Source organism: Salmo salar, chromosome 18 (assembly GCF_965601325.2).
Source record: "Salmo salar chromosome 18, fSalSal1, whole genome shotgun sequence".
NCBI classification, from domain to species: Eukaryota; Metazoa; Chordata; class Actinopteri; order Salmoniformes; family Salmonidae; genus Salmo; species Salmo salar.
This window is the reverse complement of record NC_138308.1, coordinates 75,351,398-75,369,847: the sequence shown is the minus strand read 5'-3', so window position 1 is coordinate 75,369,847 and position 18,450 is coordinate 75,351,398. Positions and strand designations below refer to the sequence as shown.

The window sequence follows — 18,450 nt, the reverse complement described above, 5'->3', positions numbered from 1 at the left end:
GATACAGGGAAGAGACAAGCTTACGCAATGTGGCAGAGACACATGCACACCCTCCTGTCACACCATCCAATATGCACTTGTAAAGATGCTCAATACAGTACAAATAGTCAAAACACACCCCATTGTCAAGTGTCAGCTGTCTAAAAAAGCTGTTAAGTTTTGTGTCACATTTTGTGAATACAGAGCCTTGCTGAATATTGTGAGACTAGTGGTTATCTAAATGGTTCAATCTCCATGTTCATATTATTTTTATTTTCTGTCCATGTCAATTTAATAGCCTGGTAAATAAAGGGAAGGTTTCAGCAAAGTATATCTCAGATGGAAGCAGAAAATAGTAGTCACTGAATAACTGTTTATAACTTGACAATAGTATGAACACAATGCACACATCTCTCTATATGCCACTTTGCCTTGCTCTCTCTCTCTCTCTCTCTCTCTCTGTCTCTGTCTCTGTCTCTGTCTCTCTCTCTGACTCACACACATTATTGTTTATTCTAATTCTCCACACTCACAAACACAAACTCTCATTCTACCTCTCTCTCTCTCCTATTGCGTGTAATTATTTCTGCCATCTTCCTTTGGCTCTCTCGTCTCTCACTCCTCTCACTTGCACTCAATGAGCTCACAGCTATGGTTCTCTTGGTTTTCACAGAGGACCAACTGCCCCCTGGTTTCCCCACCATTGACATGGGTCCCCAGTTGAAAGTGGTAGAGCGAACTCGCACGGCCACCATGCTCTGTGCCGCCAGCGGCAACCCTGACCCAGACATCTCCTGGTTCAAAGATTTCCTGCCCGTCAACACCACCAACAACAATGGACGTATCAAGCAGCTCAGATCAGGTAGGGTGTCACTTCCGCCACCAGAACTAAACCGGGAGTACTCTTTCATATTTGTACCCTAATCCCTTCTGTTTCTGTTCTCTCATTTTCCTTCTCCTCTTCTTCTTTGGCTTTGATTTTGTAGGTAATGGAATTGTTTCTACTGCTTCTTCTTCCTTCTCTACTGTGTGTGTGTGTATCCTGGTGTGTGTCGTCTGTTCCTCCCATCCCTGTCTCTGGTGTTGTCATGGCTCCGTCGGTTGTCTCTGTGTGTTTTGCCGCTTCAGTCTGACTTCCACATTGCTCACTGCTGTGACTGTTCTTCTGACGAGTTAATTTTCTTTTGGTTAAGTTTAGTTGATTCCCTTTGACTGCCTCGATGCAGTGTTTGACGGATCCATTCTCTTTTGTTTTTTTATCTCTTGTTTTCTCTAATAAAACGATGAATATTCAACATTGGGCTTCATTCAGAACTTGCAAAGGAGCACCTGTGGTTTTTAGTAATTTTTTTTTTTTTTTTAAAGGCTCCAAGAGACAATTGCAGAACGGAGTGAATAGGAAGACATTTAGGCTATTTCCTTTTCTAATTCTTTGTCGTTTTTTGTTGTGATTTAAACTAACACTTGTATTAAAACAGAAAATAAAAACTTCAGTCGAGGCACCTATTCCTTCCGGAATGTTTTCCGGCCTTAAGTAGCCACAGTAGTGTGTGAGGCTTGTGTCTAGCTTTCCCAGTCCCTTATTGACTCTCTCTGGATCTACTCCCTGCTTTTCCACGTAGACTCCAGATTTTTATTCTCTTTGCCTGTGGCTTATTCCCAATACTTCCTCATCCCATTCCTCTGAATATTCCAAGTTTCCTTTTAATGCGGTAAAGCATTAGAAATTCAGAATCCATCGGATATATGCTAGCGTTACTTAACTTGTAGTTTGGCTAGCAATATTTACTATTAGCATTCCTATTTGAGATTTTGCACTACTTCTCGTACAATTAGTCTTCTATGTTTGACCACCTGCCTTTTCAGATTTCACAGCTGTCCTTTGTTAAAATGTCTTGTTAACCCTCCTTTACCTTATTGTTAACAGAATCTGTGTAAATTAACCCTCTTTTTTTTATGTGCGACTTTTATTTTCCTGTGACGTAGAGTTGATAAAGTTTTAACTCTGAAAAAAAAAACTAATGTAACTTAACCTAAGGAATATAATAATATTTTTATGCTGTCTTTCTTCTCTCCGTATTTAAATCTACAGAATCCTTTGGTAAGTGCTTAGTTCTGAAGCACACTTCACTCCCAACTAATTTTTCTTCATGTTATAACTATTAATAAAATGCATGGCATGCATTTTACTAACAGTTAGTGTAGACACTAAGATAACGCTAGTGGCACACATACTTTCCCCCCCACAAAGCTTTCCTATAAGCAATACAGGCACCTTTTCCAGAGCACACACATTTCACCCAGCTTTAGCCCTGTAGATGCCATATCCCCCACCTTAGTAATAAAACCTACCTATCTACCCTCACTGTATGGTCAATCACTCACTCACCTACTCACAAGCTCTCTCTCTCTCACTGTCTCACTCTCTCACTCACTCACTCACTCACTCACTCACTCACTCACTCACTCACTCACTCACTCACTCACTCACTCACTCGCTCAATAGAATTTAGCCAACCACCACTACAGAGATTTAAGCAGATGTTTAGCGATTACTAGGAGGTCAAGCTAAAGGGTTCCAGGTCTCTTAAACGAGTCTCTTCCCTCTCATATCCAAACTCCTCCAAGCCTTCCCTTCAGTAGATGGTCTTCAGAATCCATGCCACTTCCAAAATGGCACCTCCCCTGTGGCACACCACTGTACAACGTTCTCTGACCTTCTCTGACCTATGATACCTTCCTAAGATGAATCCTGTCTTTTTTTGCAAATAGAGTACAGAGTTCTCTCTCTTTCTAGCTCTCTCTCTCTTTCTCATTTCTCTTTCCTCTAGTCCGCTTTATTTACGTACTCTGTTTAAGTCTAATTTGATTCTTCTTCCAAAGCCCCCAGCCTGTATCTTCTCCTACTAATGATTCTTCTTTCTAATCTTATTTGCATTCATATTATCCACCCAGGTGGTACACCAATAAGAGGTAAGAGTGCTGAACTGATGTTCACAGAATGAACAAAACAAATTCATTCTTGCTGTCGTCCCATCCATCCGCCCGTCCGCCTTCATTTTTGTCCTGTTTCCCGACTCCAAATCCCATTTCGTTCCCATTATCGACCTTCCTTCTTATTTGTCCTGTTCTGTTGACTCCATCCAATCTCCATTTTTTGTCTATGCTTTATTTCCTCCTTTGAATTTTGATTTGAAGAGCCTTTTTCAAAAAACTCAGTTGTGATATGCTTGCTCCGGCTCAAAGAAGCATATCCAATGACAACTTTTTTTTCAAACTCTAATTGTTCTTTCATTTTTTTGTTTTCTTTTTGGCCATAGCGACTCATGTGTCCCTCTTTTTGTCCAACTAAAACAACCAAACATTTTTCCCCCTTAGCTGCTCTTGTTCAGCACTAAAATTATGCACAGATGCTGTGGAATCACGCAGGCATGCTGAAGACAACATTTCCTTTACTCTGCTTTTTTCTCCCAAAGAATTCTTTCTATCTTTGCAAGCCTATTTTTTTATTTATTCTATTTGCTTTCCTCTCCTGTACCTTGTGTAAAAAAAAGCCCAAACAACTACTTTTTTGATAAAGTTTCTCCGGGTGCTTTTTTCCTCTTTCACCTATTTTTCTTACTTTTCTTGGGTTTGAAGGCTATTTTACTTTTTGACGTTTTTTTATTCTTCAGGGTTTGGGGGAAGGCAAACAGTTGAGTCTGGCGAGGACCTGGCGGGTCCATTTTTGCCGTTTGGGAATTGGAGAGTGATTGATGCATAAGCCATTTTTCCCCTGGTCATGTGACACCACACTGCGGATCCCATTGGTGGATTTTTATGGGTGTCTTTTGTAGTTTTCACAAGCTAACGCAGTGGTTGGTTGCCTTCTTGTCGGATCAAGGCCACCATTTTGAATTTTGTCTTCTAATACAATTGCATTTTATTTTTCAGCTAAGGGTTGTCAAAAGGTTGTAAGTTGTGCCAGCATACATTTCTTGCTCTTTGGACAAGATCTGCATGTCAAAAGTTTTGTGACAGAGGGTGATATATTGGTAATACGATATTATGATGAGTATTTTTTCACATATCTCAGCAGCATTTTTTTTCATTTTTTTGTAAGTGCTGCATTTTTCTAACCGACTTTGACTTGATGAAGTCCTAAATTAATTTTATTGATATTAGATCTGTGATTGAATATGCTAAAATTCATACCCAAATTAATTTTTTAATTGTCCTCCCTTGTTATGCTGCTTTTGTATACTGTAAACCTCTTTTGTTTGATCCATGCTTCCTTGAAGCAGTTTCACTCATCCCCATATTGACAGTCCAGTGAAATGTTGTACATTGCAGGGCTTGCCCCTATCCCTCAAAGTCGAGCTATACTATGACATATTTTCACACTGGTATTAAAGTTGAGTGCCTTTTTAGACCCTGCAACATGTATGTAGGTTGGTTTTTATCCTCTGATGTCAACAATGAGGTAAATGTTAAATGTTAAATATTTTTCCATGGTTGTTAAATGTTTATTTGTTCCCCTAAGATTTCTGTAGGCCTGATAGTAAAGCTATCTGACTAAAACTATCCATGATTGATGTAATACACTAGTCTTTTTATAATTACAGAAAATATGTAATAAAGATGTCACACATTTAATACATCAGCCTGGGGTAATGTTAGGGGAAAACTGTCAAGTTACAAGAAGAATGCCTATTTGCGAAACAAGTAAGGTTGTGTTGGTCAATGGTGAAGTAAACTATCCTCTGTGCAAATGATCCCTACAGATACCAAAAAAAATCCCTCTACGCTAGTTACAATGGTAGCCGATTTTACGATGTACCCTCATCGATTCATAAAAGGAGCAAGTCTAGGAGTGAGGGGGCTTCAATAACATGTTGGCCCCTGACCAGTCAAGCGAGTTTAAAAAAAAAAGTTTGTTAACTATATAAAAAATGGCTGACACAAAACCAATGGTGTCCGGCACCTACCTTCTATTCCCACGCAGGGGCCCTCCAGATTGAGCAGAGCGAAGAGTCCGACCAGGGGAAGTACGAGTGCGTCGCCACCAACAACGATGGAACCCGTTATTCCGCCCCCGCCAATCTATACGTCAGAGGTAGGAAAGTGACAACAAAACAACAACGGTATTCTCCTTTGGAAGCAGGTTACCCAAATTCTGATAAGAAAAAATACATAGAAGAAAACATTAAAGTGGTATTTGGAATGGTATATTATGGTACAACTGGTGAGATGGGTGTTCAAAACTGGGTAATTCTGGGTATTGGAGTTAGTGATCCAGTCCAAATGTCCATGTCCAGTGAGGTACTTGTAAGTATGGCTCTTTTGTTCTATTTGACCTACCTGCACTGATTTGAACCTGTGTGTTCTGTTTTCTGTTTTTCTGTTAATTTTCCTGTCTAACTCCAATGACTTGACTGCTTGGTGTGTTTTACCTACTAATCGCCTTTTACTCCCAAATGTACCTTGAGGGGAAACGGGTGGACAATCCCTCCACCAATCCCCTCTGTTCATTGTAGCAGATCCTCTCTGATCTTTGTTTCTTTTCTTTTTTCTCTTTTGAGCAACATTGGAAGGACACCTTTAACTCTTTGTCAATACAGTTTTAAAAGTGCTGAGATTATATTTAATAGTGATTGTATGTAGTTATCAGATAAATGTAGATTTTCTAAATAATGAATTTTAACTACGTGTTGAAAATCAGCTTTTTTTGCAACAATTTTAATGTTTAAGTTAATGTTGATAGCATCAGCACATAAATTGATTTGCTGATTTTCTTATAAGTGATAATTCCTTGAAAGGAAACACTGTATTGTGGCCTTCATAGAACCTTCTTGAGCTATCACAAATCTTTGTTCCAATTATCATGAACTGTCTCGAGGTTCAGCTTTTGATGTGAAAGTCACATTACATAGTTTAAGTCCATTGTAATAAATATTATTGTGTGTTTACTGATAAGATTAAGGCCATTGTTACATTTTTATATCAATCTTTGAACACCATTGGATATTATTATTATTTTAAATAAAATCGTTTTTCATTAATATTTTAATTGCCAGCTGTAGCTATTTTTCTTTAAAAACTATTATCTCTAATTCTGTTTGAGTCTGGTGGTTTGCAGTATCATCACAGATCATTCATTTAAAACACAGTCAATGACAGTTCTTCGAATACTGAATAATGATGAGTCAACAGATATTTGATTGGGTGGAACAAACTGAAAGTGGATATTGACCAAATTGAACAGCGATATCTTTCTGGATATCATATTATGACTTTTTGCATCCCTCACATTTTCAACATGCAGAACATTTGTATGTAAAACCCAACCTACACATAGCACATATATGTTAATCCTTAGCACTCGATACAAGCCAACCACATGACTGGGATAGGATTGTATTATATGCTAAACATAGCAAATTATTTCAACCCTCAAAATGCTTAACATGTTGAAGTGGTGCTAGTTAAGAGGTCTGCCTCTAAACCAGGGTATGAGGGCGATGCAGCGGACTCCCTATGTGACAGGAGGTCCTTCAAAGTAGCATTTTGAATGCCTTGAACATGGCCTTTTTACTCTCTCTGTGTTTCCCTTGTTTTCTTCTCCTTTCCTCATTTCATTGTGTTCTGCATCAAACCCCCTACATCCCTCAGAGCTGCGAGAAGGTTGGTGTTTTTTTTACTTTTATACCGCCTTACAAAACTGAAACTAAAGAAACTCATTTATTGCAACCGTACTTTTTTTTTTTATCTCAAGAATACAAATGAAGTGAATGTACAGTAGTTGCACTTGCGTGCCATTTTTCTCTCTCGTTTTGTTCTCTCCTTGGTTCATTATTATTTATAGCCTTGTATTATTATTGTTTCTGCTTAGTTGCTCAGTACATTTTTTTCCATGAAGAATTCCCTTGGTCTTGGCTACAATGCTTGACTGTCCAAAAAGTGGTGCATGTAATGGAAAGGATAGTGCAGCTTTAGTGTGGTGGGAGGGTGTGGAATAAGATTTGCATCTTCGGGAGTATTTGCATGGTGACCTGTTTATGCTCAAGCTAGAGATCCCCCCCCACCCACCTCTGTTCTCAGCCCTACCCCTACCCCTACCCTTTGCCCCTGCCCCTCGTTGTCCTTAGCTTGTTAGTGTTCCTGCTTGGTAACTCAGGTCAATGCCGTGACAACGGCAGGCGGCACAAAAAAGCACAGCGCCAACTTGAGCCGGAGCAGGAAGGGTGTCCTCTATCACTACAGGCTCCTGGAATGAAGCGCTGCCACACTCTGCGGCCTGCCTAGGCACATGAAAATGAGCAAAGAATTCCCACTGAGCAGCCATTTGACTAACTAAGACTGGATGAAAATGTTCCCTCTATTGCACTTCGTCATAGTGTCAGAGAAATATATATATTTAAATCCATGAGCTAAATTCTCCTTTGTTATAGTCAGTGGCGAGGTCTAGCGCTCAGCTGTTAAGGTAGCATAGCCTTGTGAGATGAAAGCATAATGTATTTGGAGCAATAGACACAAGACTTGACAAATGTAATGATATTCAAATGAGTATGATAACATTATGTCTTGGTGGATTGTGATCCAATTGGATATTAATTAAATATTAAGCGAGTTAAAAGTTGTATTTAATAATGCAAGGAGTTCTCTGAAATTCCTTCTCTCTGGAGAGGAACAATCTGCTTAGCAGAATGTGCTGTATGAAATGTGATGGCGGTTGAACATGTTTGCTAATGCTACATGTAGATTCAGGCTTGTAGCGTTAGCAAACAATGCTATTAGCCAACAATGCTATTAGCAAACAAATGCTATTTTAGCTAACGCTCAGTTTTACATCATATTAATGTATATTAATGGCCACATACAGCGAGAAAATCCAATGGCTCTTGCCATTACATTAGTCAAGGCTCATCTTTGTGCCCCATATTCGAGAGAGAAGCTTGTTTAATTTTAATTAAAAGTGATTGGGAAGATGGGAGTGTTTCACTCTTTATTAGTATCACCGAGGTTCACCGCCAAAGCACCAGAGTGATTAATCTTTCCAAGGCGCATGGAAGAGCAAACAACATTCCCCAAATACTCCCACCATTACGTCTCTGAGTATCCAAGGAGATTGGTCTACTGGGACCTTTATTCATTCTGAGTACTATAAGCAGTAACACTGACTTCAGTCCTTTAATGTCATTCCTCCCTAGAAATGTATTCAAATCCAAACCCAGTTCCTGTATTCTTCTACCCCTGCTCCAGTCCCTGTCCCTTAAATCCTCTTACCTTGTATGGTGTGTTTGAATCATGCGTGGTTAACTACCTAAGTCAAACCTCAGAAAACATTGTGATTTGTGTTAAGATGACTCCTTTGCCTCTCCCTGTCCTGTCCTGTCACACTGGAGCACTTCCCCATATCTGTCCAGTGACGCTGTGCATTCGTCCTGCCCTGGCAACTCTAGCTTAATAATAGCCAGTCGTGTTTATTTCCCAGCAACCCAAAGCTGCCAGCCTAACCCTAGGCACCCTCCCCATGTTTGATATCTGTTTTTTTGTATGTCTGTGTTACTATTTATTTTCCCTCGCAATCCTCTCTCGCCTTCCCATTCCCAACCATGGTTGCCTTTCCAAGCCAGCTATGTGCTTGTGTGCATGACAGAGAGCCCAAGCCCCCATGACAGGACCCGGCCTTGTATCTTTCATGTGCATAGTGCTGCATCATTTAATTTCAATCAACTTGTTTTTGGATTTGTTTCAAATTTTGATTTGGTTTTAGTTTCTACCCGGAACGTGGTTATTTTGGAACGTGTATCCACTTTTTTGATCTGAGAAGCAGAGTTGCACCATATTCCATGTACTTGTACCATAGTTGGATGTGTCTCCACCACGGAGCATCAGTATGTGTGATGTGACAATGTGATGCGGCACATTTACGCCACATCAACTGGAAGAACGCAGCATTGAAGTTGTTCTCTTGATCACTTCACTCTGGCATGCTGTCGACCCTCCAGTTCCTCTGTGCCGTTCTCTTTATATCTGTATGAATGGTATAATTCATGCATGGTGTTTGTGATTGTTAGTCCATAGCTAGTCCCATCATTGAGCCCTGCTAGGCCTGGACCGAGTAGTGTGTGAAACTGTGTGTTTTACTCTTCATCCAGCCATCTCAGAATAAAATATCCATGTCTAAATATGTTACATTAGATCTAAAAGTAAAATTTCTGGCAAGTTGTAAATATATTTGTTATCCATGTATATAACTTATGAGTCTCTTTTTTTCTCGGCCGTTGATGGGAAACCTTGGCCTTGTGCAGCTTGTATGACTTGTTACTCCTACCCTCTGTCTTCTGTAGTGCGACGGGTGCCCCCGCGGTTCTCCATCCCGCCTACGGACAATGAGATCATGCCTGGAGGCAGCGTCAACATCACCTGTGTGGCGGTGGGCTCCCCCATGCCCTACGTCAAATGGATGCTGGGAGCCGAAGACCTGACGCCCGAGGACGACATGCCCATAGGGCGAAACGTTTTGGAGCTCACTGACGTCCGTCAGTCTAACAACTATACCTGCGTAGCCATGTCTACTCTCGGGGTTATTGAGGCGGTGGCGCAGATCACGGTGAAAGGTAGCGCCCGTTTACTTCTTCCTGTCATGTTTTGTTGGTCTCAGAAGGAGGGTTCCTAAAGCCTGGGATGTGTTGACACCAGCCTCAGTGCATTAGATGCTAGATTGAGAATCAGTGAATGGGTTATCTTTCAACCAGGGGAGTTAAACACCAAAGCTCTATCCCCCCAAAGATTTTTTTTTTCTTTGGCTGTCCCCATAAGAGAACCTTTTGAAGAACCCATGTTGGTTACAGATATAACTGTTTGGGGTTCCATGTAGAACCCTTCCACAGAGGGTTCTACATGGAACCCAAAAGGGTTCTACCTGATGACAGCCAAAGAACCCTGTGTGTGTGTGTGTGTGTGTGTGTGTGTGTGTGTGTGTGTGTGTGTGTGTGTGTGTGTGTGTGTGTGTGTGTGTGTGTGTGTGTGTGTGTGTGTGTGTGTGTGTGTGTGTGTGGGTGTGTGTGTGTGTGTGTGTGTGTGTTTGTGCGTGCGTGCGTGTATGTGTGCACAGTGGGTATTGTTTGGTCTTCTCAGAAGGCAGGGTTCTTATCGGAGTGTAATCATATCTCCTCCGCTGCATACTAGAGAGAGAGATTCCAGATTCTACATTTGAGGTGGCATATAACGAGAATCCATCGCTCTCATTTCTTTCAATTCATGCCACCGGTGTAACAGCAGAGAAAAGCATGTCTTTTGTTGTACGGTTTTACAATAGTTCAAATGTGGTTATAATGTGCTGCGGTGGCATACTAATAGGTAAGGCAAGGTTAAAGAAAATATGACCTTTTAGAATATACAGTCTGAAAATAAATCTACAGTATGAAGGGTAGGAATGCTATTATTGTGATCGTGGCACAGCCAGCCTATTCATGGAAATGTGATAATGCCTGAGGAATTCATATGAAATGTTCAATGCTTCTGCCTATTGTTAGTTATTATGTGTTTCAAGTGAGGATATCCCGTTTTCCTTGGATAAGTCACCAATAAGTCACCAATATTCTCTTCTTTATAACAAATACATAGCGGTGTTATTCCACGGGAATTGGGCCTAGTGTTTGGCCCACAACTGTTATTTGTACATTATAGTCATTAACCATGTATATTGAGCATGCATATTTTAAATCATATCGTATTTGTTTGTTATTCCAGCATTGCCCAAGCCGCCCGGCATTCCCTTGGTGACGGAGCGCACGGCCACCAGCATCACGCTGACGTGGGACTCAGGCAACCCTGAGCCTGTCTCCTACTACATCATCCAGCACAAGTCCAAGATCTCAGAGGACACATACAAGGAGATCGACGGTGTGGCCACCACTCGATACAGCGTGGGCGGCCTCAGTCCTTACTCGGACTACGAGTTCCGAGTGGTGGCGGTGAACAACATCGGGCGTGGGCCGCCCAGCGATGGCATCGAAGCCAAGACGGCCGAGCAGGCACCTAGCACGGCGCCCAGGCAGGTCAGGGGTCGTATGCTCAGTGCCACCACAGCCATCATCCACTGGGATGAACCAGAGGAGGCCAATGGGCAGATTATGGGCTACCGTGTGTACTACACCATGGACTCTGCCCAGCACGTCAACTTGTGGGAGAAGCAGATAGTGCGTGGGTCAAACTTCCTAACCATTCAAGGCCTCATCCCTAACAAGACCTATTACATTAAGGTCCTGGCCTACACGTCGGTGGGTGATGGACCTCTGTCTGCAGATCTCCAGATCATTGCCAAGACGGGGGGTAAGATCTGTGTGTAGCCGGCTTTATGTGTGATTTTGTTTGGACCAAAGCCTTTACATGGACAATAACATTAACTGTATGTGAGCTAGTCGATACATTATTGTAGGAGCTGAAGCTCTGCAATGTTTGAGTTATGAGTAAACAAGCACATCAACCAACTCTGCAATGGAGAGGCTAATTCGACAGCTAAGTGTCTTTCTGGGAAAACACTTCACTCACTCTGTCCTATTAGTCAGATAAAAGTCTCCTCATCTTTGACCACAGCTGTAAACACTTGAAATCTCTTTTGGCTCTTGAGTGCCAAGCAATTTCCTTTTTAATTTGCCATTCTGAATGACAAAAATCACAGTTTAATAAACAAGATTGGGGCCTTGTTTACTTCATTCAAATATATAAAGCAATAGTAGCAATAACAGGTAATAGTAATCATGTATTAATAACATGTTACTACTAATGTTATTATTAGTAAAAGAAGCCACAGTAGTACCAGCAGCAGCACTCGTCAAATATGTTTTAACAGAGGTACGATGGAAGTGACAATGAGTATCATTGGTTTAGTGGACCAAATGTGTATTTGTATTGCTTTCCCAGTCCCCTCTCAACCGACCGACTTCAAAGGGGAAGCCAAATCCGAAACAAGTATACTACTATCGTGGATAGCCCCTGCACAGACCGGACAAGACAATCAAATCATGGGATATGAACTTCTGTACAAGAAGGGGGACGACAAGGAGGAGGTAACTGGTTTCTCAAATTCAAAATATGGCTAGCTATACTGGCCCAATGTATCTTACACCCAGTGGTATACCTTTTTCTTAATGTTCTGATCTGATGACATACCATTATCTCAACAGAAACGAATCAGCTTTGAGCCAACCACCACGTACCTGCTGAAGGACTTGAAACCCTTCACTACTTATACTTTCCAGCTAGCCGCGCGCAGTAAGCATGGTATCGGAGCCTACACCAACGAGATCTCTGCAGAAACCCCTCAAACACGTAGGTCCTCTTCCATATCTAAGCTCTGGCCAGACAGTTTACCACTGGATGTGGAAACACCTTGGAGAGAATTTTTTTTAATAAAATCAATTTTCAAACACGTCTACCTTTGCGATTTAGAATTGCAAATGCTAATTCCACAACCTTTTGCCAAAAACATGTTGATGACATGATACAAAGTAAATGTCATTCAGAGGTGGATGATTCTTAATAAAAAATGTATGTAATCGAAAGAGGTGGGTGACTTTGAAAATTGACAAGTTCTGCAGCGATTGGAGCTGAAACGGGGTGTTTGGAACCTGACCATGCACCTTTTCACTTTCAAATGGCTGCATGGACAGTGTTCACCAGGGCTCTCCTGTGAAGTCAACAGACAAGGTCACACTTTTTACAGAAGCTACTCCTCTTCAACACCTTTGATGTGCAAAACATCCCAACTAAGGCCAATAATAGATATGTGAATTATTCATTTCAATTTCAAATTTCTCTTTGTCTGACTGTCTGACAGTTTTGATTAGGGGAAGGGCATGTTATCCCACTATTAAAAGCCTTGTCTCTTGACTTTGCGTGTCAGCCACGTCAGAATATTTGCATATTGAGACTGAGCTTTCTATGGAAATACAATTCTGCACCTTTTATCTGGAAGTCAGTGGAGTTTCCCTTTCTCAGTATAATTAATCATTGGTGATGCCAACCCCTTAACAAAAGAATAAAATACAAAATTGGATAGACAACAAATACTGTAGAAAGCTCAAAAGCAAGTAGTATCACTGACGATAGAGAATTACCTTATTTTACCACACAATAATCCCTCAGGTTTATTGAAATTGCTAAAGCATTGACCAATTTGTCAAGGCACCAAATTGAAAGCTAAGGACAAAAACATAGTGTATTTATTAGAAAAACATACAGATATTTAAAATAAACCCGAGGTCTGTGTAAGACAAAAAAGCAGAGAACAGGTAGGTATTAAGTTCAAAAGTCCAAACTCGATGGGAGGTACCAAGAATGTCTGCATTGAGACTTTGAAAAGTCATTCATATCTCCTTGGGAAGTTCTCTGCTGTACAGTCAGGCTTTTACCACAAACCAACAGGCTTCGGAAAGGTTGGTGACAAATACAACTTTTTACACTTTGCTAGAGTTGAAGCATCAACCTTTATGTTTTTGGATTCGTGGTAACTGCTTGCCCAATGTTTGATATTTGTTTGATTTTATTTTGATTTTATGTTGATCCAGTGAACTTTTACTGAGCAGTAATTGGATACGTTTATATTAAATGTTGGTTTTAGTCATGCTTATAAGTCCAAGATATGAAGCCCTAGACTGATAACAGCTTTTAGGAAATAATATTTAAGGTATTATTTACAAAGGTAGGTTACCTATTTTGAAGGTGTTCTATTATCTCATGACAACCCCATCCATACATCCTCAGTGTGTGTGATTTTATTTATTGAGTTCACCTTGTTTTAAAAAGTGTTAGTCTTTTGTCTTTGCCTTTTGTCTCATGTTAATTTGGGAAACCTCATTGACCTTTGATACCATTTCTTTGCATACATTGTTTGAGTCCTTGTGGTTCGTCCTCACTTTGTGTCATATTTATTTTCCCTTTCCCTTTTTTTATTGTTTGTTCGTTTCCACCACCATCATCCCAACCCAAAAAAACTTCAACCTACCTGTGAAACCCCTCGAAACAAACAAAATAAAACAAAACCCCAACTGAAATGGTTGATCCAATCAAACAAAACCCTGCTCGTCCTCAAATCCACTCCTCCAATCAGAGCCCTCAGCCCCACCTCAGGATGTGAAGTGCTCTAGCCCCAGCTCCACCTATATCCTGGTAAGTTGGCGGCCGCCCCCTACGGAGTTACAGAATGGGATCATAACCAAGTATGCCATCCAATACGCCGCCACTGAAGGGGAGGACACCACCATCCGACAAATATCCGACATCCCTCCCGAAATCTCCCAGTACCTCTTGGGAAACATGGAAAAATGGACCGAATACCGTGTGACAGTGACTGCTCACACAGATGTCGGTGAAGGACCTGAAAGTTTACCACAACTCATTCGCACCGAGGAGGATGGTATGTTTTTTTGAAACCACTGCCCCTGTTTCAAATCCAGTCCACCCTCTAACCTCTAACCCCCTTTAGACACTGTCTAACAGCATCTACAGTCCTTCTGACCTAGCGTCCCTCCCTGCTTCTTCCTCCTGCTTCTAACAAAGCTGACTCCTAACTCTCATGCAACTTTAGTTTTTTTACTAAACAGACTGCGACTGACTTTTTTGTAAATCTCAATGAACTTTTTTTCAGTATTTTTCTGCCTTTATCCTTTTATGCTTTTACTCAATTTCAACATATGGTATGGAATTTTTCTCCTGCACGGAAGCACTTCAGGCCTTTTGACTTCCAGTCCCAAACTGTCATTTAAAAAACTTTTTTATGAGAAAAAAACTTTTAGTTTTAACTTTTTTATAAACTTGACTGAATGGCAAGTTATGGACAGTGGAAGGACACAATTTGGAAGGTATATTTTTAATGGCCTAAAACAACAATATTTTTTTCAATTTCAATTTCATTTTTTCTTCACGCTTCATAGCCAAAATTCTTGCAGGGTGCTTTAAACTTTTGAAGCATTCCCTTTGGCTCTTTTCTATTTTGACAAACACATTTTTATTCCATGTTTTTAATCCACTACTTCCATTTTTTTGATGTTTCCAGATTAGGTCAGTTGTCAGACCTGTTTTTGGGTTTGTTTTTCTTTTCCCGTGCCGTTGTTGAAATATTGATGTCATACAGTGCTTGTTGCAGTATGCTCGCTCCCCTTTTCTAGATTTTTTCACCTCAGCATTTTGCTCTTTGGAGTTGGCCAGGAATGAAAACGGGGAGAAGGGGTCCTCTATAATCTTGACCTTCTTTCTTTTATCCCATGGTGTTCCTCCAGTTCCCAGCGGCCCACCTCGTAAAGTCGAGGTGGAGGCTGTCAACTCCACATCAATTAAAGTGATCTGGCGCTCGCCGATGCCCACCAAGCAGCACGGGCAGATTCGAGGGTACCAGGTGCACTACGTCAGGATGGTTAATGGGGAACCCATGGGACAGCCAGGCATCAAGGACATCTTGATCGAGGATGCGCAGGTAAGCACCCTCCTCCTTCGCCTCCCTCCCCAAACTCGCACATCCTCTCACCTTGAGACGTTAGTTGACACAAGGATAGCAGAGCATAAGAGTCACACCTGCCAGGGTAAAAATGTTATGATATGGTTAAACCTTATGACACAAATAATACTGAACAAAAATATTAACGAAACATGCAACAATTTCAACAATTTTACTGAGTTACAGTTCATATAAGGAAATCCGTCAACTGAAATAAATTCATTAGGCACTAATCTATGGATATCACATGACTGGGCAGGAGCACAGCCATGGGTGGGCCTAGGAGGGCATATGCCCATGCATTTGGGATCCAGGCCCACCCACTGGGGAGCCAGGCCCAGCCAATCAGAGTTTTTCCACTCGAAAAGGGCTTTATTATAGACAGAAATACTCCTCAGTTTCATCAGCTTTTTGGGTGGCAGGTCTCAGACGATCCCGTAGGTGGAAGAAGCCAGATGTGGAGGTCCTAGGCTGGCATGGTAACACGTGGTCTGCGGTTGTGAGGCCAGTTGGACGTACTGCCAAATTCTCTAAAACGATGTTGGAGACAGTTTATGGTAGAGGAACGAACATTGAATTCACTGGCAACAGCTCTGTGGACATTCCTGCAGTCAGCATGCCAATTGCACACTCCCTCAAAACTTGAGACATCTGTGGAATTGTGTTGTGTGACAAAACTGCACATTTTAGAGTGGCCTTACATTGCCCCCAGCACAAGGTGCACCTGTGTAATGATCATGCTGTTTAATCAGCTTCTTGACATGCCACACCTGTTAGGTGGATGGATTACCTTGGCAAATGAGAAATGCTCACTAACAGGGATGTAAACAAATTTGTGCACAAACATTTTGTGAAATAAGCTTTTTGTGCGTATGGAACATTTCTGGGATATTTTATTTCAGCTCATGAAACATGGGACCAACACTTTTCATGTTGCGTTTATATTTTTGTTCAGTCTAGTTGTTCTCAGGACCTTTTGAAACCCATTGAGTATATCTATGATAAAATACACATTGTCTACACATGTCTATGAATAGACCTACACAGTATGTGCCTCCTATGTTACTCTCAATATCTGGTTGAGACAATCACAGGAGCTTTGAGGCCTGAATTTAGATCCAATGGATCACACATCTGTAAATTCAATGGAACTAACATAATCAAGAACTTATTGGTGCTCAGTGAATGACATCTCTTAAGGGTAAAATCATCAGTCAGTATAATATACAGTATGTGTCTTGTCTGTGGCAACTACTCAACAACTCCGTACTTAGTCTTTGTTTTGTTTTCTTGTTTCCACTCATCTCAAATCGTAATCAGTGGGAATATGATGATTCAACTGAACATGTGAGTAGATACAGAGGCCTGATACAGTGTTAATCCCGTTCCCCCTTCGTTCCCCTGCATGCTCTGTCTCCTCTGTTCATGACCTCCCCTTGGTGTTGATTGTTATGAACCTCACATCACCTCCTGACTCTTCTGAATCCCCGCTAAGACAAAAATGCAAAACATACACTACTTGTTTTGTACTTGTAAATTGAAATGGAATGGCATGACTAACAGATATCCATATTCAATATTACGAGGCTATGCACAGTTTCTTAGCGTTGTTGATTACAATAAACAAGCTTTTTGATTGGGGAACCTAGTTTATTGCAAAGCTGAGCACATCACAATTCACAAGATGATAAGTTACCATGTGTACTGCACTACTTACTCATTTTCAATGCATGGGGTGCAAGTAAGCATTTCTTTGGACAATGTATACCATGTGTATCCTGTACATACGACTAATGAAACTTTAGGCTTATGGTCCACCAGTCCAGATCATATGCATTGAGCGAAGGATGGTGTGGCAACTAGGCTATAGTTTTAAAAACTATATAATAAACAGGACCGGTTTTTACCAACCATGTTCATTGTCAGTTATTTGCTAATTAGTGAGATAATATCTGTGAGATAATGTATGTCCTCTGAATCAATGAGTTACAGCATAGATTCATGTACAAAAATGTACATTAGTTTGGTCCTTTGTATGATGAATGATCCTAATATTACACAACATCCCTAAACACCCACCTAATGCCCAAATTGCAGTAAAATCTCAAGCAAGAGTAAAACAAATACAAATCGCTATTCTTCTACAGGAAATGGTCATCACAGAGCTGCAGGCTGAGAGCACGTACTCGGTTGCCATGGCAGCCTACACGACAAAGGGAGACGGCGCTCGCAGCAAGCCCAAGCTGATCACCACCACTGGCGCAGGTAAGGGACCTGTCACCGCTGTTAATGTACCCTGTGATCATCAAAAAATGCATTTGTCCTGTAGAAAGCTGTGAAATTGCACCCAGTGAAAGGAAGCCCAAAAGAATGATGCTAAGCAAACCTTTTCCGCCCACGGCTATTAAAGTGTGAATGTGGCTAATTGCCACCTCAATTATAACAACAATTGTAATTCCGCTCACCGCCCATTTTGACATTGGAATGCTCACAGGGGTTAAGGAACTAATGAAAAAATGAGGTGGGGAAATGGGGGAAGAAAAATACTTCCAAATTGAAGGCAGCCCGATGGTCTGTTCAGCTCTCATTGGTTTCTTTTGAGAGAGCAGCATGACAGAATCCAAATGGCAATTCAGAAATACTTTGCTGTGTGTGTGAGACATAATTGCGCTGTCGTCTAATCCGTCTGAAAAGCCTTTCATGCCGCACCTGCCTGGCGTACAGATACAGACGGCTAGTGTGTGTGTGTGTGTTGGGGAGAGGATGGGAGCCTTTACTCAGTAAATGCTTAAAAGGGAGGCCATATTGGTAGGTATCAAAGCAAACAGCATTAGCATTTATGCAAACAGGGTGTTAGCTATATACTGCTCTCTTGGTGGCTTAACACTTTACACGTAACAATATCCGCCAATGGTAACCCTTAACACTGTTATGAGTTGGAAAGGAGATCAGATTCTGCTATGTCAGGGATTATGGCTGGGGGTATTTTG

At 41.2% G+C, this 18,450-nt stretch overlaps 1 protein-coding gene across 21 annotated transcripts in view; it reads left to right on the top strand.

Moving 5' to 3' along the window:
• LOC106577623 (receptor-type tyrosine-protein phosphatase delta) overlaps nt 1–18,450 on the top strand; it is a 645,609-nt gene that overhangs the window by 543,777 nt on the left and 83,382 nt on the right. For 8 of the 21 annotated variants that reach the window (XM_082965125.1, XM_082965122.1, XM_082965126.1 and 5 more), the window contains 11 exons: nt 653–841; nt 2,935–2,952; nt 4,964–5,074; nt 9,312–9,581; nt 10,717–11,298; nt 11,890–12,035; nt 12,153–12,297; nt 14,078–14,383; nt 15,246–15,439; nt 16,781–16,807; nt 17,608–17,725. In XM_082965125.1, coding sequence (XP_082821251.1) covers nt 653–841; nt 2,935–2,952; nt 4,964–5,074; nt 9,312–9,581; nt 10,717–11,298; nt 11,890–12,035; nt 12,153–12,297; nt 14,078–14,383; nt 15,246–15,439; nt 16,781–16,807; nt 17,608–17,725 — 2,106 coding nt within the window. Of the gene's footprint in view, nt 1–652; nt 842–2,934; nt 2,953–4,963; nt 5,075–5,116; nt 6,643–9,311; nt 9,582–10,716; nt 11,299–11,889; nt 12,036–12,152; nt 12,298–14,077; nt 14,384–15,245; nt 15,440–16,780; nt 16,808–17,607; nt 17,726–18,450 lie in introns of those variants that run through there. The other 13 variants (XM_082965133.1, XM_082965135.1, XM_082965132.1 and 10 more) reach the window with 6 other exon arrangements.